Source organism: Pelmatolapia mariae, linkage group LG18, assembly GCF_036321145.2.
Source record: "Pelmatolapia mariae isolate MD_Pm_ZW linkage group LG18, Pm_UMD_F_2, whole genome shotgun sequence".
Classification (NCBI taxonomy): domain Eukaryota; kingdom Metazoa; phylum Chordata; class Actinopteri; order Cichliformes; family Cichlidae; genus Pelmatolapia; species Pelmatolapia mariae.
Window position 1 is genome coordinate 37,527,757 of NC_086243.1, and position 26,531 is coordinate 37,554,287.

Here is a 26,531-nt window from a genome sequence, read left to right on the forward strand (position 1 = left end):
GGTTTCAGTGAATTGATCAGTACATATACTTTATTGAGCAGATACATATACAGGAAGTTTAAGCAGCACGTGACCACACAAAGACTCAAACTAAAGTTTTCCCATTTTTCTCTCCTTCCTTTGAACTAAACCTTTTTTCTCCACACTGTAAACTCAAATTTAAACCCAAGCTTTATTGACACTGACGTCTGATCAGCGTGATTGATTGAAACCGTCTGCCGCAGATGAGTCAACTGTGGGCGTGGCCTCAGACGGGTGTGGCCCTCCACTCTTTGCCCTCGGTCAGCGCTCTTGGCTGGTGGATGAACACGCTGTACCGGACGCCCTGATTGGCTGCCGCCCGGACAAAGCGGCTGTTTGCCGTCATGGTAACGGCCCTCAGCCAGTCTCCGGTGCCGAAGATCATGAGTGAACGGCGGTTGATCTTGGCACTGGGCGTGAGGTGCAGAGTGCGCTCCGACGGCTGGTCATCCACCACATGGAGGCGGGCCAGCAGCTTCTGAGCGCGCTCCTTCTCACCGGGCCCGCCAAGCGTGTCCAGAATGACCTGGAAGTCGTGGACGGCGGCACGGCAGGCAAACAATTCCTTGCCTTCCATAAAAGCGTCGAGCTGCGGAAGCACCTGCTGGCGGCGTTCCTGGGCGGCCTGCTCTGTCAGCACATGCTCCCTGAAGGCGAAGTGGCACCGGCCGTGGCTGAGTGATGACACATACGTGATGAGCGTCGTGATGTCCAGATTCACCCGCCGGCACTCTTCCACATGCACTTGTGCTGGGAACGCCAGGCTGGCCACCACTGTGCCACGGTCAACCCGCGTGAGCTCTGACGTGTCCTCCTCCTCCTCTTCCACCTCTTCGTCCTCATCATCCTCAGCTTGTTCCTCCTCCTCCTCCAGCTGCTCTTCCTCCTCCTCCTCAGTCGCCACAGCATTCACAGCCACGATGTCACCGCGGACAGACACGCCCATGTCCCGCAGGTGGTCAGCCATGGGGCTGGAGACGCCGTTGTAGAAGGCGAAGATGACGTGCGGGTGGCAGTAGTGTACGGGCTGCTGGCGGCTTGCCTGCAGGAAGTCCTCGGCCTGCCGTATGATGCTCTTGTCGCCATACTGGCCCCGCCCCTGCCAGATGTTGTGAAGAGCCTCCGCCTTCCTGCCAACTGCCTTCACCCAGGTGTGTCCCCCGTTGGCGACCACGTCAACCACCAGGGTGCGGCGGCGCCCAGCAGAGTCCTGGTAGGTGAAGACGTGCAGCAGCGCCGTGATGTCATCCAGACTCTGTGCAGAGTCCACGATGGCTGTCAGGTGGGTGAGGTTGGTGCTGTGCAGGTGAGACTCCTTCACGTGCACCTCTCCTGCCTCCACCCGCCGCAGGAAGCGCAGCTCGGCTCGCAGCTTCCCACACAGCTTCTGGTGACCCTCGACGCCCAGACACAGCGTCTCCGCCCGCTGCAGCAGCTGCTGGGCGGAGCTAATCCTCTGTTGGAGCACAGCCTGCAGGGACATGGCATCTGCATCACACCTGAGGACAAAGAGCGTATCAGAGAGGTCACTTCCTGTTTGCAGTTCCGAACACATCATTCAAAGTGCATCTTCCCGATTCACCTGCACAGGTCAGGAAGATCACCTGCAGTGACTCAGACAGGAAGTCAGGTAGCCAGTGACTGAAACCAGTCTGACCTGTTTTATGATGTCATCGTAAGTGTTTATTTCACTCTCTGTTTACACCCAAAACCTTTGTACGGCGCCCGTCTGACGGGACACCACCTGCTCCGCCTTGTTTCACCTACCACTGACATCGCCATCCCTTCTACGCTCACCGTCTGTCACTGTTGGAGACAGTTTTGGGGGAGTGGGTTTAAAAGTAAAATCTTTTAGTTAGATTATTGTGACATCGACTCATTGAATCAGTTTTAAATATATTTTGAGTCTCTGCTTAAAGCTCACAAAACAACAACAGCAAACAGCAGGTACACGCATTCCACACAAAGACGTAAACACAGAGCGTGGATCGTTCACAGACGGCTGAAAGTCGACATCTGACAGATTCTGCAGGTTTCATCACTCTGAGCTAAACTGACTGAACCAGCAGCCAAAGAAGATCCAAAGTACGCTTCAAACATCCTCATTCATCCCCTCTGACTTCCTGCACAGCTCTCTCAGTGTGCTCACAGACCAGTTTACCATCAAAGCTCTGCCATCATCATGAACCAGTCTGCTGCTGTGTTCAGCGTGTCGGCCTCTGACATCACAGCCTCATTTCTGCTCTACAACACATGTAAACCTCAATGACTGCTCAGCTGTGTCTGTAATCAAACTTCTGGGACTTTGCTTCCCTTCAGCAGCACCAGCTCATGTTCACATGTTGATTCATGGTTTTCTTCAGTTTTTGTTCTACTGCAGAATATTTTAAGGTTCTCTGCTATAAAAAGCCAGAACAGGAACATCTGCTTCATGTTTTATCCTCAGTTACTTTGACACAAAGCTGTGATGCTCACACCTCTGATCAAGTCTCACAGCTTTGTTTGTATACATGGATATAACTGATAAATGATCAGAATTATAATATTTATGACTGAGGCAAAAGTGAATGAGGACCTTGTGAATCAGAACTGCAGATTGTAGAAACCAGTGATACGCAGACCTAGCTTTGGGGGCACAGAGCTTGTACTGCTGCCATAATCCCAACTCTACCCTTTGAGTGGATTACGCATGAAGTCTGATGACGTCGTCCTCTTATTCAAACACTACAATGAAGGAAGCAGCTCTCCGACCACGTCACGGTCGAGACACGTTTGTTGACTTCAGCTAACCTGCTAATGTGACATCTGCGTGACTAAATCAGACCTGACCTGAGCAGCAGGGTCACAACACGCCCTGCTGAACAAACATGAAGCCTCTGCAGGTTCGTCGTGGCCTGCCTTCAGCATCACTCCGTCAAAGGTCGGCGAGTTCTCCAAATTCTCCCTCACCTCGTGACTAACTCATCTATACTGTACTGTAAGCTTTACTCACAGAGCTCTTCCTAAGGGTCAGAGGTCAGGAAAGTTTGATGACGTCAGCTGTTGTAGAGCTGCTGCATGCTGCTTACACAGGTGTTTATATCACACACGCTGCTGATCCGGTCAATTCACTATTGATAATTGATCGCTGTCCCGTGACCTTTGACCTGGCCCGTGCGGCTTGTTCTGCTTGAAGCTGACCCACGTGATCTGAATGCAGGCGATATTTCTGTGGTGCTCTGATTGGACAGCTTTGGGTTTTCCTTTACTCGACCCTTAAAGCTGAAGTTTGTACAGGTATGAACTCACCTGTACAAACTCGCATACCTTTGAACGTTAGCTCGTTAGCTATGATGCTAACATGACGTCAGCCCGCTATTAAACGTTGATCTGTGACGTAATTCCTAAAATTTTAAAAAGTCCAGAAGCTAAAAAAGAAACTGTGACGTTACTTACGGCGGCAGTGACGTGTGCGCGGCAGAAATGTGCTACCTGCGAGGCTAATGCTAACGCTAACTGACAGCAGTTTCTTCCTCTGCGGCTCTGCTCAGCTGGCAGGAAGAACACGGCCGCTTCCGGCAGGATTTTCAGAACAAAGGCGGAGTTCAAACCTTAAATACAAAATAAGAGCTCGTAATGAGAGAGACTTGCACAGACCAGGTTCCGGTCACTGCTGCTGTTATGGATGTGATCCCAGGTGAATGCCTATAAACGCTGCCTCGGGTTAACCCTAACCCACGGACAGTTACCATGGAAACATTCATCCATCCATTCTGATTCGTGGCTGAAGCCTATCCCAGGTGTCTTAGGTAGACACGCCCTGGTCAGGTGTTGCTAGCACAGAGAGGAAGACAAACATTCACACCTGTGGGCAGTTAGCCATCAGACACCGGAACATGCTAACCACACACAGACAGACTGCGGCCTGACGGTGGAATTGAATCAGCATAACCTTATTGATCACTTCAGCATCTACAGGGCACTGATCTGTGAAAATGATCAATAAAATAATATTGTAATACGATGTTATCAACTGAGTTTGATCAATATTTAAACAACGTGTTAAAGAGCAGAACTCAAACTATTGATCACAGGTAAAGAGGAAAAGAAATCATACGTTTATTTCATGAGCTGATCAGTGCTGATGACAATCAATAATCAATACGAAACAAGGTTTCATTGTAAATATTTCAGTCAAAGAAAAACAAATAGGCAGCTAATAAATACTGTTTATTGATGAGTAAACACGTGATTGGCTGAAGAGAGATTAAGGCACATCAAACTGTGAGGTCACTTCCTGTTTCACACACACAGCAGAGGGTGGGGCCCAAAAGCAAAGGCGTGACAGGCTGATGATCACAGATCAGAATATCGATCAGTCGATTGATATCACACAGAATTTCTGATCAATGCTGTGAGCATGCTCAGTCTGGAAGAACGTCTAATCAATATTCTGATCAGTTATCTGTGTGTGTGTTGCCTCGTTGTCCAGTCCTCTAAGTGCTGTGATTCTGTCCAATCAGGAGGCAGCGGACCGGTCACCTGACCAGAGGGGGGTGGAGTCAGAACCTTGCATCAGCTCTTGGCTTGTTTCCTCTTCTGAATGAGCTCGGCGAGGATCTTATACCGGATCATGCACTCCTCCTGTAATCGATACACATGATCCATCAGTTATTGATCGCTTCTCGATCGCCTGTTGAAAGTTCGCCCGCCCCCGCCTCACCTTGCTCTTTCCCGGGACCACCTTGGCGATGCGGTCCCAGCGCTCGGGCGTCCCGCGAGGGAACTGCTGCAGAGCGAGTTCCAGCAGTTTCTGCTGGTTCTGAGTCCACACGGCGGGCTCTGGCTGGGGCTCCGCCTCCTCCTCGTCCACCGCCGCCGGGTCAAAATCTCTCTGCCGACGACCTCTGACCTTCACCTCCCCCCCGTCCAAACACTTCCTGTTCCTCCTGCGAACCGTCGGTGCCTCCAGCTCCTCCTCCTGTTCCTCCTCACAAGCCTCGCCCACCCTCTGAGTCATCACGCTGTCGTCCACATTATGTGACTTCACAGGAAGAGGAGGCGCCTTTAGCTCCGACAGCTTTACCAGACCTGAAACACGAGAGAATCGGAGTACGGCTGATGTAACCGGACAGAACCGACAGTAGGACCAAAGAGTAGAACATGACAGTCCTATAAGGAACTTGGACACATCTGTAAACGACTGACATTATTACTGGTGTCAAAAATGGAACAACATATTTTTACAGCGTCTTATTTGGTCATCTACAAACTTTGTTCACGGTCATCAGTAATCAAAGCTACGCCACAGGAACGCGACCTGGAAATGAGAAGTTTATCGACGTCGAACTGTGGCGACATTTTTGTCCAGAAGGCAAGCTGGAGGTGGGCGGAGTTACCTGAGGTGTGGCTCACGCTGTCTTTCATCTGTTTGACTTTAGCCGTCACCTGTAGAAGAAACAGACTCTGTTACAGGAAGCAGAGAAGGTCGAGGGGAGCATGTTCCTGTTAAATGACGCCTCTCTGTATTTAATCATTAGTGATTATTCATCTCTGGCTCTCTTCCACAGCACGTCTTCCTCCCCCCGCCCCTCCCTGAGCCTGCTTCTGCTGGAGGTTTCTTCCTGTTAAAAGGGAGTTTTTCCTTCCCACTGTTGCCAAAGTGCTTGTTCATAGGGGGTCATATGATTGTTGGGTTTTTCTCTGCATGTATTATTGTAGGGTCTACTGTACAATATAAAGCACCTTGAGGCGACTGCTGTTGTGATTTATGTGTAAATAAAACTGAATTGAACTGATTGGAGAAGATGATGATAGGAGAGCCTTCACAGGAGAGTGCCAGTCCAGACTTACATCGCTGACAGATCGACCCAGCTCATGAGCAATCTTTTCCCAGCGGCCCGGAGTTCCACCTGGGAATTTTACCATCAACCTGCTGAGGAGACTCAGCTCGTCTTCGGTCCAATTGGCAGCCTGAGGACAGACAGACAAAGAGCGTTCACAGAGGCTGGATCGCGTTCAACAGAACCAGAACAAGTCCTCTTTAACGCCTGATGTGAGCAATCAATACGCGATCAATAACCTTCTTCTTGGGGGCTCTGCGGTCCTGCAGCCAGTCGTCCATCTGCTCCTCGATGTCCTCGATAGATGTGATCGGGTCATAACTCTGGGTGTGGTTCTGGTTCTCCGCCGATGGCTCGTAAACGGGAAACTCCACCTTCGGCTTCTTCACCTTTGGCCGCTTCTCTCCTAGGAGGACGGGTTAGCGATTACTGATTGATTACTGATCACTCTGAAGGCAAACTGGCAGCTTGAAAGCTGATTATTGATCAGCTGTTCTTACGTGGAGCCACTTCCTGCTCAGCTTCAGCTTCTCTCTGCTCCTGCTTCATCTGCTGATAGTCCTCATAGTACTGCTTCACCTCCTGCAACAGAGAGACTGGGTCAGAACCAGGAGCACCAGAGCCGGGACCAGCAGGGATTTCCACTGCTATGTCGTTAGGCTGTGGGACAGGAAGCTTTCATGTTTCCATGGATACAGCTCTATCTCGCAGCCGTCACCTTTTCGCTTTCTGTGCCACAGATCACCACATTAACCAGCTCAAAGCGTACCAGTACCGGGGGGGGTGTTCCCGTTACATCGGTTGTAACAGGAGGTCGGCCGTGTAAGTCCCGGCGTGTGTGGCATCCACAGGAACCTCTGAATCTCAGCTACAAGCTCATATAAACTGTTTCTACGAACACCAAATAGCGAAAACAACAGTTAACGGTCACGTCATTTCACGAAATGTCCATAAACAAACAGAACAGAGCCTCGCCCTCTGAATGAGGAGGACAGTCAGCTTTGCGACAGATCAATTTCTTTGATCGAGGTTGCAGACGCTATAAAACATCTAAAGATTAACAAATCACCTGGAACTGACGGCCTTACTGCCGAGTTTTACAAACAGTTCGCTGACAGCTTAGCCCCGTTTCTTTTAGCAGTTTTTAAGGAAAGTTTGGATAGAGGTGCACTCCCTCCCACTTTATGTCAAGGTTTGATCCTCATTCCAAAACCAGGAAAGGATCCTTTGCTCTTAGACAACTGGCGACCAATCTCTTTACTGAATAATGATTATAAGATACTGGCACAAGTTCTGGCTAATAGAATAAAACCCGTATTAGATAAAGTTATTGATGAGAGTCAATCTGGATTCTTGCAGAAGCGTCATATCTCAAACAACATAAGATTAATTTTAGACATAATAGATTACCCAGAACTTTACAGGATGATGGTCTTATTCTTTCTTTAGATTTCTACAAGGCGTTCGACTCCTTAGAGCACGAGTTTATTTTTACTGCTTTAAATAAATTTGGTTTGGTCAATCCTTCTGTAATGCCGTTCGGACACTGTACTCCAACAGTAACAGCTCCATAAAGCTCGCCACTGGTACTTCCCCGAGATTCTCTCTAAAGCGTGGAGTGAGGCAGGGTTGCCCCCTATCCGTATATTTATTCCTTCTTTCTGTGCAACTCCTTAATTCACACATTAAACTCAGTTCTTTAAAAGGCCTGGTCACTGCTAACAGACAAATACTCATAAGTCAGCTGGCAGACGATACAGCTCTCTTCCTCAGAGACGCCTCGCAAGTTTCAGTGGCCATTAACGACATACAGCCATTCTCTGAAGCCTCCGGACTTTCACTCAACCTGCATAAATGTGAAAAAGTTGTTTAGCAACTTCAGTTCATGGAATACCTGCAAGAAACTCTGTAGGATACCTTGGAATAATAAAAAACGAGCAATCCAGATGCTCCACAAACTTCACTCCTATTTTAGATAAAACCCCAAAAGTCTTTAATCGTTGGCTACAGCGAGACCTGTCGTTGAAGGAAAGAGTTCTGCTGTCGAAGGCTGAAGGCATCTCCCGTCTAACCTATGCTGCCCAGTCACTACATGTTGATAATACAACCTGCAAGTCAATTAACAAATTATTATACAATTTTTTATGGAAAAATAAAACTCACTACTTGCGTAAATCAGTAGCTTTAAATTCATATGATAAAGGAGGTATAAATGTTATTGGTTTCGGTGCTCTTAACAACACCTTTAAAATAAACTGGATTAAAAAGTATTTAAAAAATCCCACTTCTATCTGGAACTTTATCTCACATCACGTGTTCTCTGATTTAGGCGGCCTTAACTTCCTGCTGCTCTGCAATTATAGAATACCACTGAAACTTTCTCACTTCCATCAACAAACTCTTTGGGCATGGGCACTGATTTACAAACACAATTTCTCTCCACAAAACTGTTTGATTTGGAAAAACCACAATATTATTTATAAAAATAAAACTCTTTTTTTAATAATGGAATAATCTTGGTTAGTCAGTTCTATAAAGAAGATGGACTCTTATATAATTACTCTGAATTCCTCAGGAGATACAATGTAGCAGTAACGCCTAAAGAATTCTCAGTCGTGTTCGATGCCATCCCATCTGGTCTGTCTGTGTTACTCAGTGCTCCACTACAGGTCACTCCCCCCGATGTGTTACACTCTTCTCTTGGCAGTGTTTGCTTCTCCTCTCATAAGTCTATGAACACCAAAATAAGATCTCTCTTTCAGGATGCAATGGTCTCCGTTCCATCAGCCATATTTTATTGGGCCAATTTTGTAACAGATATTGAACGGGAAAAAGTTTGGACTTTTCCACAAAGGTTTCTTTTAACGAACAAAGTTAAAGAGATTTCCTTTAAATTGATTCATAAGTTTTACCCCACCAAACAATATTTGTCCAAATTTATGGCTGAAATAAATGTAAATTGTAGCTTCTGTCAAGAGCAACCTGAAACAGTCACTCATTTGTTTTGGTCATGTAAATGTAAATTTACATGTAAATTCTGGAAGGACTTCCACGAGTTTATTACTGACTCTATTCTCCCTAATTTTCAACTATATTACAAGGACGTTATCTTTGGCTGTTATAATTTTAAAGACAAGGACAATGATGCTTTCTTCTTTATAAATATGGTTTTATTTTTGGCAAAATTTCACACACACAAAAGCAAAGTCCTCGGCAGAAAACCTGAACTTCTTGTATTAAAAATGGAACTCGCACAATATATAAGAACAATCTCCTCATCAAAAAACACCGAGGCTCTCGAGACTGTTAACATCTGTAACCGTTTGAAACTGCTGACTTGATTTTGGCTCTTGCAAACTTTTATTTATTTGTGTTCCTCCTTAATTTATTTTATTTTTGTATTCACTTTTGTCTCACTGTCCCCGTCACTCTCATTGCTCCTCGTTGTAATACTACAATGTCATCGTTATGTGATTCCTGTTTTACTTAACTGTATGTCTAAAATGTGATAGATAAAGTTAAAAAAACAAACAAACAAAACCAACCCCAGAACAGAGCCTCGTTAGCACGGGCTAACCGAGCGAACAGTACATTTTCTGAAAGCAGAGATTTCACAGATTCCTAAAGTTTCGTCACGCTCCGACCAAAATTTAGCGAACCAGCCGCAGAAGCAGACGCTCGATAGAGTCAGACTTACTTTCCCGTTGCTTTCACAGCATAAACAGCCAGCTTGTTTCCTTAATAACTCAATCTCCCACAATGCCTCAGAGCCTCAGAGCAAATCCAGTTTTCTGCCCAGTTACAGATATTTGATTGGATGAGGGTCTTAAATTTAGTACCACGTGTACTTTTCGTGTTGCAACATCTGATTGATGAAACTGACGTAAACACGACGACGTTACCGTGATTCTATTGGCTCAAACGATTAAAAAGAGGTGTCGATCATGCAAATCGGCCAATAGAAGCCCGAGTTACAGCCGCTCAGACTTTAAAGGGAAAAGGTGTACCTGAGAGTGGAGGCGACTCTTGACAAATACTCCAATAAACCAAACATGTTAGGTGTAAATAAACTTCAATCATTTCTGCTTTCATCTCTAAATGTAACTGACAGATGGTGCCACATGCCTGGTTATCATCAGCAGTAATCTCTCACTGTTTCACAGCAGGAATCTTTGCACAGATGATGAATATATTTACTGTCTGAAGCATATTTTCAAAGAGGCCCTGTGCAATAAAATGCAAAAATCAGTGAGGCGACCTACTTCCTGTGTCCCAGCCTCTTTGACACAGTAACATCTGCTGTGATATTTACAGCTTTGTTCGCACAGTTTGTAACTGCAGACAAACACTCCATTGATTTCAGCAGGAAGCCCAGGAGGACCCTCGGGGCTCAGCTGGTTCTGTGCTGACGCTCGTCATCTCTGACGGGGTTTCATCGACCAATCATATCACTGGAAAATAGTGTCATCACTTCTGGAAGATCCCACTGTGGGTAGAGCAGGAGGGTGTGAAGCATCTGACACGATCCTGTTACAGTTTAATTGTTCTGGTTCTACCGGCTGACCTGGGGTCAGACCTGCTCTGACTCCAGAGCGTTAAACTTGAAAGAATCCCTCAGATCACAAATATGACCCTGATCATGTGACACTGATCACATGACCCTGATCAGTGTGTGCACATCTCACCAGCTGTGGATTCAAACAGGCCAAACTTTATTGTCACAGTGCAGCTTTTCCTCCCTCAGCGCTGCTCAGTCTGCAGTCGCTCGAACTACATCTAGGTTTGTGACTGGCCCAGACTGCTGCCAGACCCGCCCCCCTCACGTCCTGATAGGCAGAGGCATTGTGGCTTACTGAGGAGAGCCGCCCACTCTTACCTGCACGGCCTGGGGCAGGTTCTTAATGAACAGGTAGATCCAGATGCTGAGCTTCAGAGGGAGGATGTCCTGCCAATGAGGTCGCTCCTGGTCTCTGAAACACACACACATCAGACACACACACACAGACACACACACATACAAGCAAAGGAACTCCACAGGTGATGATGTCACGCCGTACCTGTCAGCCCGCTCCTGACTGACACACCTGAGCTCCTCTGCAGGTTTGGAGTTCAGCTTCTTCTTCTTCTCCTTCTTCTTCTTACTCAGCAGCTCATCCTGCAGACAGAAGACCGGCCCTCATTGGCTATTTCTATCTGCTCGTTTCGGATTGGCTGCAGCAGATATACTGTGACCTCGCTCTGATTGGCCAACTCACCAGCTGTTTCTCCAGGTAGATGGACCAAATGACGGCGTAGTGCCCCACAGTGAGGATGACGAAAAGGAGGAAGCCCAGCTCGACGTTGCTCATCTTCCTCACCCGTCTGTAGTAAAACACCGGCTGCCTCCAATCAGGGAGCCCGTTCAGCAGTATGTCGTCATACCTGAGGAGTTACACAACTGTCAGAACGCCAAGCTCTGATTGGCTGTCACTGACTGACGTAAACAGATGTACACACTCACTTGCGGCGCCTCTCCTCATCCTTCAGGACTTCATAGATGGCCACCAGCTGCAAATACACACACGCTAACAGTCATCAGGTCTCATGAGTGTGTTGTTTGTTTACGGTTGTTGTTGTTTGTCGTTGTTCCCACCTGTCTGAACTGTGTCTCTGCGTTTTCGTCCTTGTTCTTGTCGGGGTGCAGAATCAGGGACAGACGGCGGTACGCCTTCTTTATCTCTGCTCCCGACGCCTCCTGAAGGGAGACAGAGGTCAGAGGTCAGCGTTGGACACCTGAGACCAGGTGATGTTTCCTTTGACAGGAGTGAACGAAGGCCCCCAGGATACACAGCGGCGGCACTCGGAGCCTGCAGCAGAGAGCCCGGGTTAACGGAGACGGCGGATAACCACCGTGGCCACAGACGTCATCTCTGACGGCGTTTGAGATAACTAAGAGAAAACCTGGATATGATGAACTTCCTGTGACTCGTCTTTATTTGAACATTTACTTTCTCGCTGCTGATTCCGTCTTGTCATGTGACACGTAACAGCACCTCCCGCCAGGGTTCCTGTGATGTCACAGGTGTAGAGGAAGTGGTCAGCAACGCGTTGAGCACCTGCATTAGAATCAGTCAAAGCTAGATAAAGGCACCTGCTGACCAATCAGAGACGGCCTCTTCAGCCCATTTATTAAAAGAAGCAGAAGAAGAAGAGTCATTGTGGTTTTTTCATCGGCCTGAAAAACACCAACTTCCTCTGAGCAGCTCAACGCCGCCTGATGTCAGAGACCGCCGTCTGCATCACAGAGCAACCTGCTGCTGTGTGAACTGCACATGCTCAGAAACACAGCATTACATTAATAAGCAACCAATAACGGACCAATAACAGCCTCCCCACCCACATGGCTCCACCTGCTGCAGGTTCTATTGATCAGGTTAAAAAACACGTGATCAGGTAACATCTGGTCTGATTATTGATCTTCTCTAACGGATCTATCAGCTGTGATCGTCGCAATAATCTTTCATTATGACAACAGTTAACCAGACCCGGCTCGGCACGGACCTGCTCCACGTTCAAGAACTGGTAGAAGGTCTGCGGGATCTCCTCCACCAGGTCCAGCAGCTCCAGGTCCTCGTCCCAGGCGCTAAGAGGGGGGACCGCGGAGACCAGCAGGGCCAGGCAGACCAGCAGGAGCCCCATCCCCGAGGACCCGCTCCTGGATCCGGCTACAGAGACCATAGAGACCCGGGGACCCGATCGCTCCGACAGCCACCTCACACGCTCCGGAACATCCGGCTCTTCTTCTTCGTCTGTGGTGTTCGTGGCTGCGAGGAGCAGCGCCCCCGCGCGGGCCCACTGCAGCTCCGCGCGCCTCTTCAGTCACGTGATTATGCTCCGCCCTGATGGAGTACTGACGTCATTTCATTTTATCCTGTCGGAGCTTCCTCCAAACGCATGAGAGCGATACAGAAACATTTAGCTTTCCTCAGGTTTCATGGAAACAAGTCGCTCTGAGAGAGACTCGCTCATCTGAAGTTCAGGACAGAAACAGAAATCTACTTTTGTTCCACTCACAACAAGAAAACTTTAAAAAACATTCATATTTGTAATATTTTTTATGTCTTTATTTAATTATTCGGCGTCACTGTATCTCTCACGGTTTTCCCCTTTGATCGGTATTTCTTCCTATGTGTTTAATTATACACACCCATCTTCTGTATGATCATTTTACACTTCAATTGTACGATGCTTGTTGTTAAAAGTTTCTGTTGAAATAAAGTTGGAGGGAAAAAAAGATGCATTATATCTGTAATATTTGGGTTGTTCCAGCAGCGACTCACAGTCACCTTTACTCATTTCAGTTTCAGTGGACAGCAACATACTTTCCACTTAACATACCAGATGTTTTTTGTACGGTGGAAAGCATCTCTGTGCCCCGCCCACTAACCCTATCAGAGCACACGTGAAGAACCATCAGTGGTTCGGTCTGGACTCATCAGAATCTTAAAAAGAAAAATCAAAGTGAATCACAAACTAAAAAATGTTTTGCTGAAAAGTTTTTCCTCCAAATTCAGAGTTGTGCATACTTCACAGGACGACATCAGCATGGAGAGGCTGAGCGTTTGGGACGTGTTACAGCAGGAAAAACAGCAGCTGCAGTTTTCATAAACTCAGTTTTATTTCTGTTGTTACACATTCAGGCCTACAAAATAAAAGCAGCATCACTGGCAAGCTTTTATTGTGAAGTAGCAACAGCAGGAAATATTTCACAGTAACTACGTAAAGGTCCAGTCAGGCAGCTCAAGCTCGAGCTGGCTGGTTCCAGGTCCAGGTCCAGCTGCCGGTACTTCTACAGGTTCTGCTCTGGTTCCGGGTGCTCAGAGCTCCTGGTGTGAGGACTAATCCAGTTCAGATGGGCTAAACAGACCACACTCTCTGCACCTGTATGTCCACGCACTCTATGAGGCACCACCTCCCTCGCGGTCTCTGTAGAGTTCTGCAAGCTTCCGAAACTTTGGCCCCCACTCACTCAGGAAGTGGTAGCTCTGCTCCGACTCCAGCGAGGTTAACGAGCTAAACGAGCTCAGCGACACAGCAGCTGACCCGCTGCCCTCCAAAGCGTACGTCTGCACAGAGTCAAAGGGTGGTGCCGTCACGTCCAGGTTGGCCTCCCGGAGCCGGTCCTTGATGAACTCCTGGAACAGTTGGTGTTTATCTTTCCTGGACGGCGGGGGCTCAGCGGCGGTGGCACGGTTGCTCCGTTTGGTCTCGTTCAGGTGTCTCAGCGTGAACATGTCGAAGGCCTCGGTGTCCTCCTCGCCACCGCCCTCATCGTCATAACAAACAATATTCTCACGAACATCTCGCTCATCGTCAATAATCAGAGGCTCCTTCCTTCTGCGTCTGATGGCACCTGTTACCATAGTGACACCTGAGGGCAGACGAAGGGGTGGAGTCATCTTAAAAAGTTAACAAGGCAGAGGTGATGGCGGCAAAGTCGAGTAATTTTAAATGACTGAAACTCGAGTGAAGTTCTGCAGCACGACCCTGGATGTGGAAGTTTTTATCTTCCTGAAAGTGACACACACAGAATATCAGAGTCCTACTTTACTCCTACTTTACTCCTTGTGTGATATTTGTTGTTGTTCTCTGCACTGGTAGAGTTGTTGTCGTTTGCTTCCCTGCTACAGACCAACGAACACGGTAATCTGAACAGCTTCCAGCTATCTTCATAGATAATTGGCAAACCTTCTGGAGGAAACCTGGTCTTGTTAGGAGAGACGGCATCCATCCCACTTTGGCTGGAGCAGCTCTCATTTCTAGAAATATGGACAAATTTATTAAACCCCCCAAAATATGACTATCCAGAGTTGGGACCAAGAAGCAGAGTTGCAGTCTTACACGCCTCTCTGCAGCTTCTCTCCTCCTGCTACCCCCCACAGAGACTGTGTCAACTCTCAAACAGACAAAATTCACAGTTAAACTATTACATTAAAAGGTCGTCTGTTTGAACCCTTTTTATGTCAGAAATTCTCTAAAGAGTCATTGGAGGAGTTTCTCTCTGATATCGTACGACCTCACAGTGTAAAACAGCTCGAGGTGGCTGCTGTTGTGAATGGGCGCTGTGTAAATAAAGTTCAACTGCATTGAAATGATGCTGTTTGCGTGTAGAACAGCACTGCAGGTTTTCTTATGCAGCGTCTGACTGGCAGCTGATTCGACCGTTTTCACAGACCCAGCCAAACCCTAACACCGCCTTAACCCTGACACGGTCGTACAGGTGACGCTGAGAACAGCTGGTCGGGGTAATGTTCCTGACAGACACGTGAAAGCTGAGCCCGTCAGTGTCCTAATGAAGTCATCATCACCATTTATAAAGCACTCCACAGCTGACACAAAATGCTGTACACTGGAACTAAATAATGAAAAAACATAAACATAAATAAAAAACAGGAGAAAAACTCAAAGGTGAGCTCGCTGCTTTCAGGTGACTTCAGATTTGGTTCTAGTTTCATCAGTTTGATGATCTACTCCAGCTTCAGATAGTTTATTTTACCTCATGGACAGAGGTTCTGGATCTGGATCAGCTCTAAGCCAACCAGGTTCTACTTCCTGTTTCTGACTTTACTGAGTTTAACTTGAAGAGGCGGGACTTTGTCTCAGGTCATACCCAGCAGTGTGAGGAGACAGGTGAGGAGGACAACAGCGGCGAGGCTGAGGCCTTCTGGCAGCAGCAGCGCTGACATCTCCTGGATGCAGCTGCGACGATTTCCATGAAGATCGCACTCGCAGACGGTGACGGTCAGCGTGTTGGTGCTGCTGAGAGGCGGAGTCCCGCAGTCTGAGATCACCACCGGCAGGAAGTAAAGCGACCGCTCCCGCTGCAGGAACCCGGCCCGCCATGTCAGGACAGACGCCGTGTTGTCTGAGGACAGACAGACAGATCGACGTCATCACCAGCAGCTTTTAAGGTGGAACACAGAGTGCTATTTAAGGGGGTGCCGTGCCAAGCAAAGAACTAAAAATGTGTGGGAGGAGCTACAGCGAGGAGCTCATGGATGATTGGCAGCTGGAGATCCTGTGAAGGTAAAGTTTTTGCTTTGTGGTAACGGCTTAGAAAGAGATGGCACCGCTCAGTGTGTTCGCTGAAACCACGAGGGACAAACACACACAGACGGGACAACGTGGGACAGCAGCCGGGCGGTCCGCTGAACCAACAGGTCACACAACTCAAACGGGCTGTCCTCCACACAGTCCTCACCCACAAAGTGTCTCCAAGTGGGAATATTACGGCTAACGGGCGCATCCTGTTTCAGTGCAGCCACCAGTGAACAACTGCTTGCTGCTAAAGAGAGACAGTGCATGAGGTCAGCTTGTTAACATAAAATTCACTGTTGCAGCACTAAAGTGATCCCCTTACACTCAGTGTCCTTATTTTCCTCATGAACCAATAAACTCGTGACTACCAGCCGCAACACACAACATCACCGACACAGGAGGGCGCTCAGCATGTTTTTAAATCCAGGCTGGTCCATGTACACCACAGAGCTGCTCTGTTTCATTGAAGTTATTTTTGGTTTTAAGGTGGACTGCACAGTTCTGCTGTTTACTGATTAAGGTGGACTGTACCGTTGTTGTCTCTCAGGATGAAGCTTTGGTTCCAGGCAGCTTTGGCAGCCAAAGAAAACAGGAAGTGATGTCCATTCTTGGGTTCATCCAAATCCACAGCGCTCAGCGTCACAATGATCTAAAGGTCAAAGGTCAAACAGAGGTAGAAAATCAGAAGCACATCCAGTCACCGATGCTATGTGACCTGAGATGGGACTTTTGGATCCATCTCAGTAACAGATTACAGAGATTTCACAGACGATGCTCATTAAATAACAGATGTCAGTGACATCACAGCCACAGCAGCTGTATTCACCTGTCTGTCTACACACCTGCTCACTCGCCTTCTGCACACTCGCTCACCTTTCCGTGAACACCTGTCTGTAAGCCACAAGTGAGCCTCACCTGTCCCGGCTGGGCGTCCTCACAGATGAATGTCTGGTACTCGACGGGAAAGCTTGGAGCGTTGTCGTTGACGTCCGTCACAGAGACCAGAACCACGGCTTTGCCCACCTGAGAGTGATCCACTGAGACAGACACACCTGTCAGATACACCTGCCGCTCGCAGGAAGACAAACTGATGTCATGTGACTTACAGCTCTCTGTGGCGAGCACGGTGATGTTGTGCAGAGCGCTCAGCTCTCTGTCCAGACGTCTGCTCGTCCGGATCACGCCTGATTGTCTGTCGATGTCGAAGTAGTTCTCCACGTCCGACTTCCTGTCGATGGCGTACCTGTGCAGAGGAGCACAGGTGTTGTCTTTGCGTTTTGGGGTAAACGTGTTTGCAGTGATTTTACCGCCTCCCGTCTTACCTGATGGGACAATTCGAGGCGTCGGGGTCGTGAGCTGAAACCGATCCCACCTCAGTTCCCACCGGCGCTGCCTCTGAAACCGCCATCTGGCTGACGCGGGGGGAAAAACACGGAGGCTCGTTCACGTCCTCCACCTGCAGCCGAACCGTCGCCACGTCGCTGAACGGCCCAGCTGACAGAAAGCGGGTGTCCATGTAGCGATTGGATGCCTCGACGCGTAAAGTGTAGCTGGTCTTGGTCTCAAAGTCCAGAGTCTGAGGAGGAGGGAGGACATAACATCACAGATGCCTCTGAGTGCAGGCTGGTCTCCCTGGAGATCTGAGTACTTCTGAATATTTACCGTAACAAAAACGCCACGATGCATTAACTATGTTTGTGAAGCGCTGTGGATGCTCCTACAGAGCTGAGCCGCCTTAAACATTCACGTTTATTATCCCGCTGACAGCACACCAACAGATGTTTGAGCTGCACCTCATCAAGAGGGGCCTTCATGAGGATGGAGGCCACAGCTATGACAGAGTCGAGCTTACAACATTAGAAACGTCACATTGGCAGCAAATCAGGAACTTCAGCGTAATTATTCAGAGAGCTGCGAGTCAGACGAGAACACGGCTCTCCAACGTAATCAGAATGTAAAAAGCTCAGGAGCTGATTTCACCTACAAACTCAAATCAGTTTTTCTCTTTTCCAAAGAAAACTGAAGCTATCGGGGTCTTTCTGCCGTCTTACACATTCTCTCTTTGCTGGTGTTTTCTCTGCATCGCTAAAGAACAGAAATTATATCCTGCTGCATTTAGTGACTTTTAATCAAACTATGATGCTGAATGTTTCAGTCACAGCACAGAAGCTGCTCTCAGAAATTTGTTAAAAGATGGTCACCTGAAAACAGACCCTGTTACTGTTACACCTCAGGACAGGTCAGAACTCAGAGGTGTGCTTCTTAGACAGGTAGAAGGCAGGAATTAGCTCCATGTCTCATGGAGGCTCGAGGGTCAGTCCTCGAGTCCAATATTTCATGAATGCAGGGTGGGTTACACAGATGAGTTGGCTCTGTCACAAAAAGACCTTTTTGTGGACAGTTGGCTGCAGCCAGTTTAACAGAGACAAGCCTGAGATGTTTTATGTGTCCAGCAAGACTGGAGAGGCTTATTCGTGTGTACAGGGATGACGATGCCCTACTTACTGGCTTCCTCAAAGGCTGCAGTTAGAAAACAGAGCACATCACTCCAGCTCCCTGTCTTGGCTTCCAAGAAGTATTGCTAATGGTTTAAGAGTCGGAGGATGGCTCAGGCCCTGATGTATCTGACTTCATATCAGCAGGGCTTTCAGTTAGTGGTGCCGAGGTCTGAAACTACACAGGCTGAGATTATCTGCTACGCTGCCCACTGCTGGAGCCACCGACACATGGAGGTCAGACTGACCGAAGCTGGAAACCACTTCCTATCTACTTTTGTTCTCCTTTGTAAATCATGTTACAGGGTGCCGTACAAACAAACTAGCGTGGCCATCAGTAAAACGTGGTCATGTGATTATCTGAAGGATACACCCACATTTGTTCTCATTGTGCTGGCACAGACACGACTGCTGACAGAAGAGAACAGAAAGGAAACCTTTATCTGAGCGATGAATCTGAAATCAGGACAATAAAAAAGTTTCATCTGCAAGAGACACAGCGAGCTAAATTTAAACAGCTGTGAGCAGCTGCCGAGCAGCAGGGACGTCCTCTGGGAACGCCGCCGGCACAACGCGATGATGCAACGATCACAGGGACGCGTCCCGAGAAGCGGATCGACTCGGAAGAGTTCACAGTGGACAGAAACATCAGAACCAAAAACTGGAGATTTCTGTGACCTACAAACAATCCAGAACCTTGATCAGGATGACCAGTCCTTCCTGTGTGTGGGGGTCTGTGAGCATCCTGAAGGTTCCCAGTCCATCCCCGTCCAGGATCCTGTAGTCCATCTCAGCGTTTGGACCCGCGTCCGCATCCAGAGCTTTGATCTTCGCGACCATCGCTGACACCAGTGTGGATTCTGGGACGCTGAACTGGTAACTCTCTGTGGGTCACAGAGGATGAAGCCTGAATGAGTGCCTGCAGCGCCCCCTTCAGTTCAGTTCAATTCAATTCAATTCAATTCAGTTCAATTCAATTCAATACTTTATTGTCTCAGGGGAAATTAGTGTAGCAGCAAGGGCAGTCACGGCGGGGTATGTGTTGTGAACAGGACCCAGAAGCAGGGAGAGGTCAGGTGAACAAAAAAACGAGGCTTTATTTGGCTGGTGGCAGGAGATAAACATGAAAACTGTGACAGACTATGGTGGGGATAACAGATGACCTGACAATGAAACACAGAAAACAGAGGACTTAAAAGGAGGTGATCAGGGGAAGTGGGAACACATGGGCCGTTTCTCAATTCTCAAGTACGCGAGTACGTACTCGCCGAGAACGCGAGTACGGACTCGCCGAGAACGCGAGCACGGACTCGTGATTTGTACAATTGGAACACCAGCGTACGTGATGATGTCACAGGTCCGGAGTTTTTACTGCCGTCCCCTCTTAATTTAACTGTGAGTAACATGTTATGAAGCTTAACTTTAATCACAGCCAAACCGGTTTACTCAGGAACAAATAAAACACTGAAATAAACCAAACATTAACATTTAGAAGTGATCTAAGTGACTTATATATCATTGTTAACCTCAGTAGTGAAACCTCTATTAATAAAAATAGTGTACATGTACATACGTGTACATACCTTAATAAAAACAAGCAGGTGAGATGTTAGAACGCTTTTATTTCTATTCTAGTGGACACTCAATACTATAGACAGCTGCTGGAGTTTCTTTAACCTGAGTAGCGAGAAGTCCGCGAGCGGTGGGGGGGGGGGGGGTTGGAAACAATGTGCCGGGAGTCTGCTGTTGAGTTTTGGACGAAATGCATTCTGGGATATTTAGCTGTCCCAAGTCTACACCGATGCATGCTCGATAAAACGGGCGGATCGAGAACACATCCGGGACTTTTTGGCGTTCTCGGCTTGATGCGTACTTCGAATTGGAACAGTACTTGGTCTCCGACTGATGACGTATCACGAGTACACAAGAACGCAAGTACGCACAAGTACGCATATTGATAAACGCCCATTGAGAAACGCCCATGGGGAAACAGCTGACACTACGGGTCACAATGAACAAGAACACACCAGACTCTTTCAAAATAAAACAGGAAACATGGAGACGTAGACATGACAACACAATACACATGAAAGACAAGAAACAGAATTTAAAAAACTCATGAGACAGATGATAATAATGGCAAACCAAAACTCAACTAAACCTTAAATAAGAATAACAAAGGATCTTTTCATACAACCTTAACATAAGAGACTCAAAAATACAAAATAAAGCGCAAAGCGCTGGGTCAGAGAGCCAGCCCGTGACCAGCGCAACGATGAGAATAAACAAAACAATGATAAAAAGACATTTATTTGCCATTAAGGAGACGGGCTGCAGTCGGGATAAAAGAAACCTGGAGTCTTTGGTCGTCCTCACAGGTACTCTAAAACGACGGCCAGAGGGCAACAAACTCAGTGTGAATGGTCCAAACGGTTAACAGAACGAGCCTTCCTCAGCACATGCTTGTTATAAATGGTCAAAAGTCCGTCTTGCCAAACGCCCCGAGAGTTTGCTGCAAGTTTTTACCCAAAGTCCCAACCGATTCTTGTTCTTCAGAGTCATGCTACCAAACCAAGCAGATAAATGATTCAATAAAACTTCTGTAAAACAAGGGCAACATTTCAGATGAGACATTAAAAGATCTCATTTCCCTTAAAAAGAACAGTTTTTGCTGAACTCGTTTGGTAGTGGCATCAGCATGAGGCTCAAAACACAGTTTGTGGTCAAGAACAACCCCTAAATACTTGTAACACTCCGCAATCTCAGGACATCATGTTGGAATAAGGTCACGACGCTCTGCAGGCTCACTGTTAAAAATCCAGCAGGCAGAAGGAGGAGCTGTGATTTCTACAGAAACTCTGTCAGGTTTGAATCCAGAAGGATGAGGAGAGAGTCAAATATCAATGAACAGGTGTTAACAGGACGCCCTCAGGTGAGACTCACTGTGGGGGAAGCGAGGTGGGTTGTCGTTGACATCAGTCAGCATCACGGTTACCGTTGTGGTTCCTGACAGACCTCCCATCTGACCAATCATGTCTTTGGCCTGGATGACCAGCAGGTAATGGTCTCGCAGTTCCCGGTCCATGTCGGGCAGGGCTGTACGCACCACACCTGCAGACAGGTGAGAGGTTAGTACAGTCTGAAGGTGAGCATGAGCGCCCAGGTGAGAAACATAATCGACATGACGCACTCATAATTGATCCACATGCTGACATCAAAAAGGTCACAGGTGTTGTGCAGCGCCCACACGAACCCATGTGAACGTGACATCACGTGGCCTCATTTACAAACAGTAAATAAAGCGGCTTCAGGCGAAGAGGCCGAAGCTGCTTTAATCCGCTTTAATCTGCTGCAATCTGACTACATCTGATGTGTGAAGCAGCAAAGCAGGATTCAGAGAGGAGGCGTGACCTTCAACACGAAGGTGGTTACATGCAACTCTGCAACCAAAGGCTCATGGGTAAAGTCAGTCATGGTCTGTAGCAGTTTAATACTCAACCCCAACTGGTCGTGGCGTCACCAAGTGCTCTCTGTATCATCGCTGGGTCTGCGTTTCACAGCTACACGCTCACCTGACTTTGGCTCCACAGAGAAATATGGCTGCCCCTGCAGGATGCTGTAAACCAGGTGGGCGGAGTTTCCATAGGTTGGATCATCGGCGTCTGTCGCCACCACGGTCACCACAGACGTACCTGTACAAAATCAAACTTTATTCAAACTCGGAGTGCTGCCGTCTCGTAGAAACGCTGTCAAACCTAAATGAGGATTTGCTCCCAACTAGTGAATTCTGATGTCTTCATAAAACATCTCCAAACCAAAGGACTTCATTGAAATCTTATGTTCAGGACCAACACTAGTGAGCATGTGCAATGGGACCAACAACAGGAGACTCACCTGGAGGACATAAAACCTATCCAGGTGTTTAAGTCTCTCAGTAAGTTTCACAACAAGAACCTGCTCAGCTCTGGTTTGTACGTTACCTGTTCAACCTCAGACTTTCACATTAAAAGCCTGCGTGACATCAGGTTTTGACATTACAAGCAGAAGTCTATGAAAATGGCTTCTGCTTGCTGAATCCCTGCTGATCTAATTCACGTTCAGCTGAGGTGACTTCAGTGCAAATAGAAACGAGTGGACTGTAAAAAGCTGACTCCACTCACACATGAAATCTGCCTGTTCACACGGGACTACATGAAGACAGAAGCTGGTTCTGGGCTCACCTACAGGAGACCTCTCAGCCACCCGGGCCACATACGGTCCGTCCAGGAACTTGGGCTCGTTGTCGTTGATGTCCTGGACCTTGATGATGAACTGGGACTCGGGTTCGAGCGGCAGGTTGGTATTTCGGTCTCGAGCCTGAGCTCTCAGTGTGTAGTACGCCTGCTGCTCCCGATCCAAGCTTTTGGTGGTGTGTATGTCTCCGGTGTCCTCGTCAATGGAGAAGATGGACATTGCTCCTTCGCCGCTCAGGACGTACCTCACCTGTCCGTCACCTTTATCCAGGTCAGAGTGGAGCTGCAGGAAACCAGTTGAGTGCAACAAACATTTCTTATTGTTATTATTGAGAAAATGAAGCTTCAAAGATGGAGCTCGCCGTGAAACAGTCGAAGCAAATGTGCCCGTTTCATTTTAAATAAACATCACCTGTTTCACTGTTTTGACCTTTGAACTGCACAATCAACAAACAGGTGTTTTTATGCCACATTTCTTCCTACAAGCCTGACTCAGTGCTGTTAACATTCACACAGTACAATGGACAAGAGCTCAGTATATGCCAGGGATTAAACCATCGACCTCCCAGTTAGGAGATGTCCCACTCTTACTCCTGAACCACTGCCGCCTGGTTCACCAGGTACATCCATCCACACCATAAACTCTGCTCAGAGTGGAGTTCCTCCTGATGTCCTTTAGTTCCCTCACTCTGTTCCCTTTCGTCTTTGGGCCGTCTCCTAATGAATGCTTTCCAAATACCACTTTGATATCCGATGTCTTGTAATGTTCTTGGAAAAGTCCTAATCCAGTCCCCAGAAGAACTTCCTGATTAAAGTTTGTCATATTTTTAATCCACTTTAGATTCAGTAGAATTACCCCTCGTTTTATGTTTCTTTATTTTTTCCCTGAAGAATTTTGTTTATTTATTATTGGTTTCTGTTTGGACTTCTGGGTCTGTGACATGCTTAAAGTTCTCATCCAAAACAAAAGTATGAGCTATGAACTGCTGCTGGGAACAAAAACGAGCTTTTGTTCTGGTTCAGAGAAACTTTAAATCTGCACAGAAACATCTCCTCCAGGTTTGGATGCTCGCACCAACACATCTGAACCCCACATCTATGATGCAGAGCCAGGACGTAGGCCCGGACCGGTACGGGCACCTGCACGGGCCCTGGACCATTTAGGCTAAATCTGTAAATCTACAGTTCGTACCTTTCCGATGTAGAGCGGCTCATCTCCCGTGTACTCCTCCAGGACAAAGAACTGGTTCCACACCCAGCTCCTCCTCCTCCTGCTCTGGGTGGAGTAGACACCCGCTCCCCCTCCTCGTGCTCTTCCTGACACCTGAAGGAGCGCCACGGAGTTCAGCGTCATTGCCCCGCAGCCGGACTTCTCCCACAGGGAAAGGATGATCACAGTGAGCATGCTCGGGAGACGCAGAAAGTTCATCTCTGAGGGAACAGGCGTGCCCAGCAAACAGATGTCAGTGGCAGGAGCTGCTGGCGCCAAACAGAATGAAAGTTTACGGTAAGCACCTGTCCTCTCTATTAATATTGATGATGTCATTAAAATCTATCAGTGCGTGAATGAGCTCTCAGCTCACTTTGAATTTTTAACAAAATCCTGAGACAAATGAATCAAAACGTAACTGTCAGTCATTTTCCAATAATCAGGTCGGTAACATGACTGCCATGTAAATGAGCTCAGGATTTATCTCAGAGTGCTGCTGCAGAGCATCTCTTTATGTTACCCTCTGAACTTCTTATGAAGCAAACGTACAACGTTGGAGAAGTGTGATTATAGAAACATATTTTAGCCCAGTTTAAAGGATTTTGTTAATCTGAAGCTCCTCTTCATCCCGTTAAATCTGCTCCAGTAATCTGAAAACACTCTCCTCACTCTTAAATCTGCTGTTTTTGCCAACTCTGACCTTAAATACACAAACCAGCAGTCTTACCTTCCAGCTGCTGATCGGACCGTCCCCTGTGGATCTGTAGGTTATCGACAGCAATCGCATCAGATGATGATGACTGATTATTGATGAAAGAGCAGCAGCAGCTCCGACGCTCTATCCCTCTCTGCCGCTCTCTGTCTGTCAGACAAACCCCGCTCCCTTTGAGGAGGAGGGGGTGTTAGGCTCCGCCTCATCAGCAGGGGGGGAGGAGTCAAATGACTTGGACCGAGGACGGCAGCTTCTTCATGTGTTGTTTTAATGAACATCTTCTGAGCGCTCCTCAATCACCCTGAACACTTGTAATGAGGACTTTTGACGTTTTTTTTAACCCTGCCGAGTTTCTGTGTTGGACAGAGATGGAGCACAAACGTTATCCCTGCAACCCTCCAGGTCTCCTCAGCTCACCATCATGCAACATTTTCTCCTCCCATTACAAAAATCTTCATCGTCTGAAACTCCTCCTGCTCCTCTTCCTCACAGTTTCTCGCTGACACTTACAGAGACATTTTTGGAAGAGATCATTTTTAATAGGAACAAGTTCCTAACAAGGATAGAGCACAGCATTCCTCAAACATGTTCATTTAAGTGCTGTATGTTTATCCCGGGACTCTAGAGCAGCTTTGCATGATTCACAGTTCAAAATGATCCTTCTGATACTGACTCTCCACTCAGTTTCTACTGACTGAAGGTTTGGACAGGTGGGTGGGGCTGCTGTGCCTGAGATGGCCACATAAAGATGCTGTTACTCTCGCTTTAATATGAAAATCCAGCACTGAAACAGGAGATAGATGACAGGAAGCAAGGAGAAGCTGAACCTCTGACAGACTCTCCTCTCAGTGACAATGAAAACTCACAGGGGAGGCTTCAAATCAAAACTCAAAGCTTAAACACAAAACAATGTTCAGAAAGTTGAATTAAAGGGCATCAGGGCCTGTTATTGATTACTGACTGATGTGTGATTAATCAGACTGTGGATCAAATGACTGGAAAGAGTCCTGAGGTGTGAAGAGATCATGATGGAGGTCTGATGGAGGACTCATGGAGGACGGATGGGGGACTTTCCTTTTTGCTAAAGCATATAGTTAGGGCTGGACCAGGTGACCCTGAATCCTCCCTTAGTTATGCTGCAATAGACGTAGGCTGCTGGGGGATTCCCATGATGCACTGGGTGTTTCTTCTTCACTCACTATATGTTAATAGACCTCTCTGCATTGAATCATATCTGTTATTAATCTCTGTCTCTCTTCCACAGCATGTCTTTATACTGTCTTCCTTCTCTCACCCCAACCAATCACAGCAGATGGCCCCGCCCCTCCCTGAGCCTGGTTCTGCTGGAGGTTTCTTCCTGTTAAAAGGGAGTTTTTCCTTCCCGCTGTCGCCAAAGTGCTTGCTCATAGGGGGTCATATGATTGTTGGGTTTTTCTCTGTATGTATTATTGTAGGGTCTACCTTACAATACTCTCCACTCCACCTAACTGTTGTAGCAAACGGGTGGAGTGGAAAGAGTGTGGACCCAAATGCAAACACTGGCAACGGACTTAAACTGAAAACACGCTGTTGAGGCAGAACAAACACAAACACAGCGCAGTAAGATAAAGACTACACTGACAAAAGCTAAACAGGAAGGAAACTAGAAACAAGTATAAACAAGTTTAAAACCTTGAGATGTGAAAACTGAAAAATAGGAAATGCATTGGGAAATACGCAGATGATCTGGCAACAAACAGAGGAACACAATGTTGGGTCTGAACTCAGACCCCGCTGTATCCAGGACTTATTCCCATGAAAGAAAAACAAGGCGAACATCCTTTACTTGCTAGCAAGGGAAGTCCTTGGTCAAGAACCAGCTCGGAGCTTACGCTCCTAACCTGTCTCCAGCCCAAAGTCCTTCAAAGAGCAGCTTCCCTCGCAGCTATTTATTGACAAACTGTTACAGTTCACACAATAGTT

At 47.4% G+C, this 26,531-nt stretch overlaps 3 protein-coding genes across 7 annotated transcripts; all 3 read right to left on the reverse strand.

The window, feature by feature from the left end:
• Positions 1–12: 12 nt before the first annotated feature.
• Positions 13–3,584, reverse strand: lg18h7orf25 (linkage group 18 C7orf25 homolog). The gene is made up of 2 exons (XM_063462619.1): positions 3,457–3,584; positions 13–1,520 (listed from the first exon to the last, which is right to left on the reverse strand). The coding sequence occupies exon 2, from the start codon at positions 1,502–1,504 to the stop codon at positions 248–250; it is 1,257 nt and encodes a 418-aa protein (XP_063318689.1). The 5' UTR covers positions 1,505–1,520; positions 3,457–3,584; the 3' UTR covers positions 13–247.
• Positions 3,585–4,095: 511 nt separating this feature from the next.
• dnajc1 (DnaJ (Hsp40) homolog, subfamily C, member 1) lies at positions 4,096–12,698 on the reverse strand. Its single transcript, XM_063462656.1, has 12 exons — positions 12,384–12,698; positions 11,476–11,577; positions 11,344–11,390; positions 11,099–11,264; positions 10,901–10,998; positions 10,720–10,813; positions 6,344–6,425; positions 6,083–6,249; positions 5,854–5,973; positions 5,400–5,448; positions 4,724–5,091; positions 4,096–4,644 (listed from the first exon to the last, which is right to left on the reverse strand). Exons 1-12 carry the CDS (start codon positions 12,558–12,560, stop codon positions 4,576–4,578), a joined length of 1,539 nt encoding a protein of 512 aa, XP_063318726.1. The 5' UTR covers positions 12,561–12,698; the 3' UTR covers positions 4,096–4,575.
• A 612-nt stretch (positions 12,699–13,310) lies between these two features.
• On the reverse strand, positions 13,311–24,709 carry LOC134617414 (cadherin-7-like). 5 transcript variants are annotated; one of them, XM_063462654.1, is made up of 12 exons: positions 24,585–24,709; positions 23,840–24,123; positions 22,636–22,930; positions 21,988–22,107; positions 21,359–21,526; positions 19,112–19,299; positions 17,243–17,496; positions 17,027–17,163; positions 16,836–16,957; positions 16,452–16,569; positions 15,493–15,747; positions 13,315–14,253 (listed from the first exon to the last, which is right to left on the reverse strand). In XM_063462654.1, exons 2-12 carry the CDS (start codon positions 24,074–24,076, stop codon positions 13,781–13,783), a joined length of 2,367 nt encoding a protein of 788 aa, XP_063318724.1. In that variant the 5' UTR covers positions 24,077–24,123; positions 24,585–24,709; the 3' UTR covers positions 13,315–13,780. The 5 variants fall into 5 exon arrangements, with proteins under 5 accessions (XP_063318723.1, XP_063318721.1, XP_063318722.1 ...); XM_063462653.1 differs by having other exon boundaries at positions 13,311–14,253; positions 16,836–17,163; positions 23,840–24,078; XM_063462651.1 differs by having other exon boundaries at positions 13,311–14,253; positions 16,836–17,163.
• Positions 24,710–26,531: the final 1,822 nt, after the last annotated feature.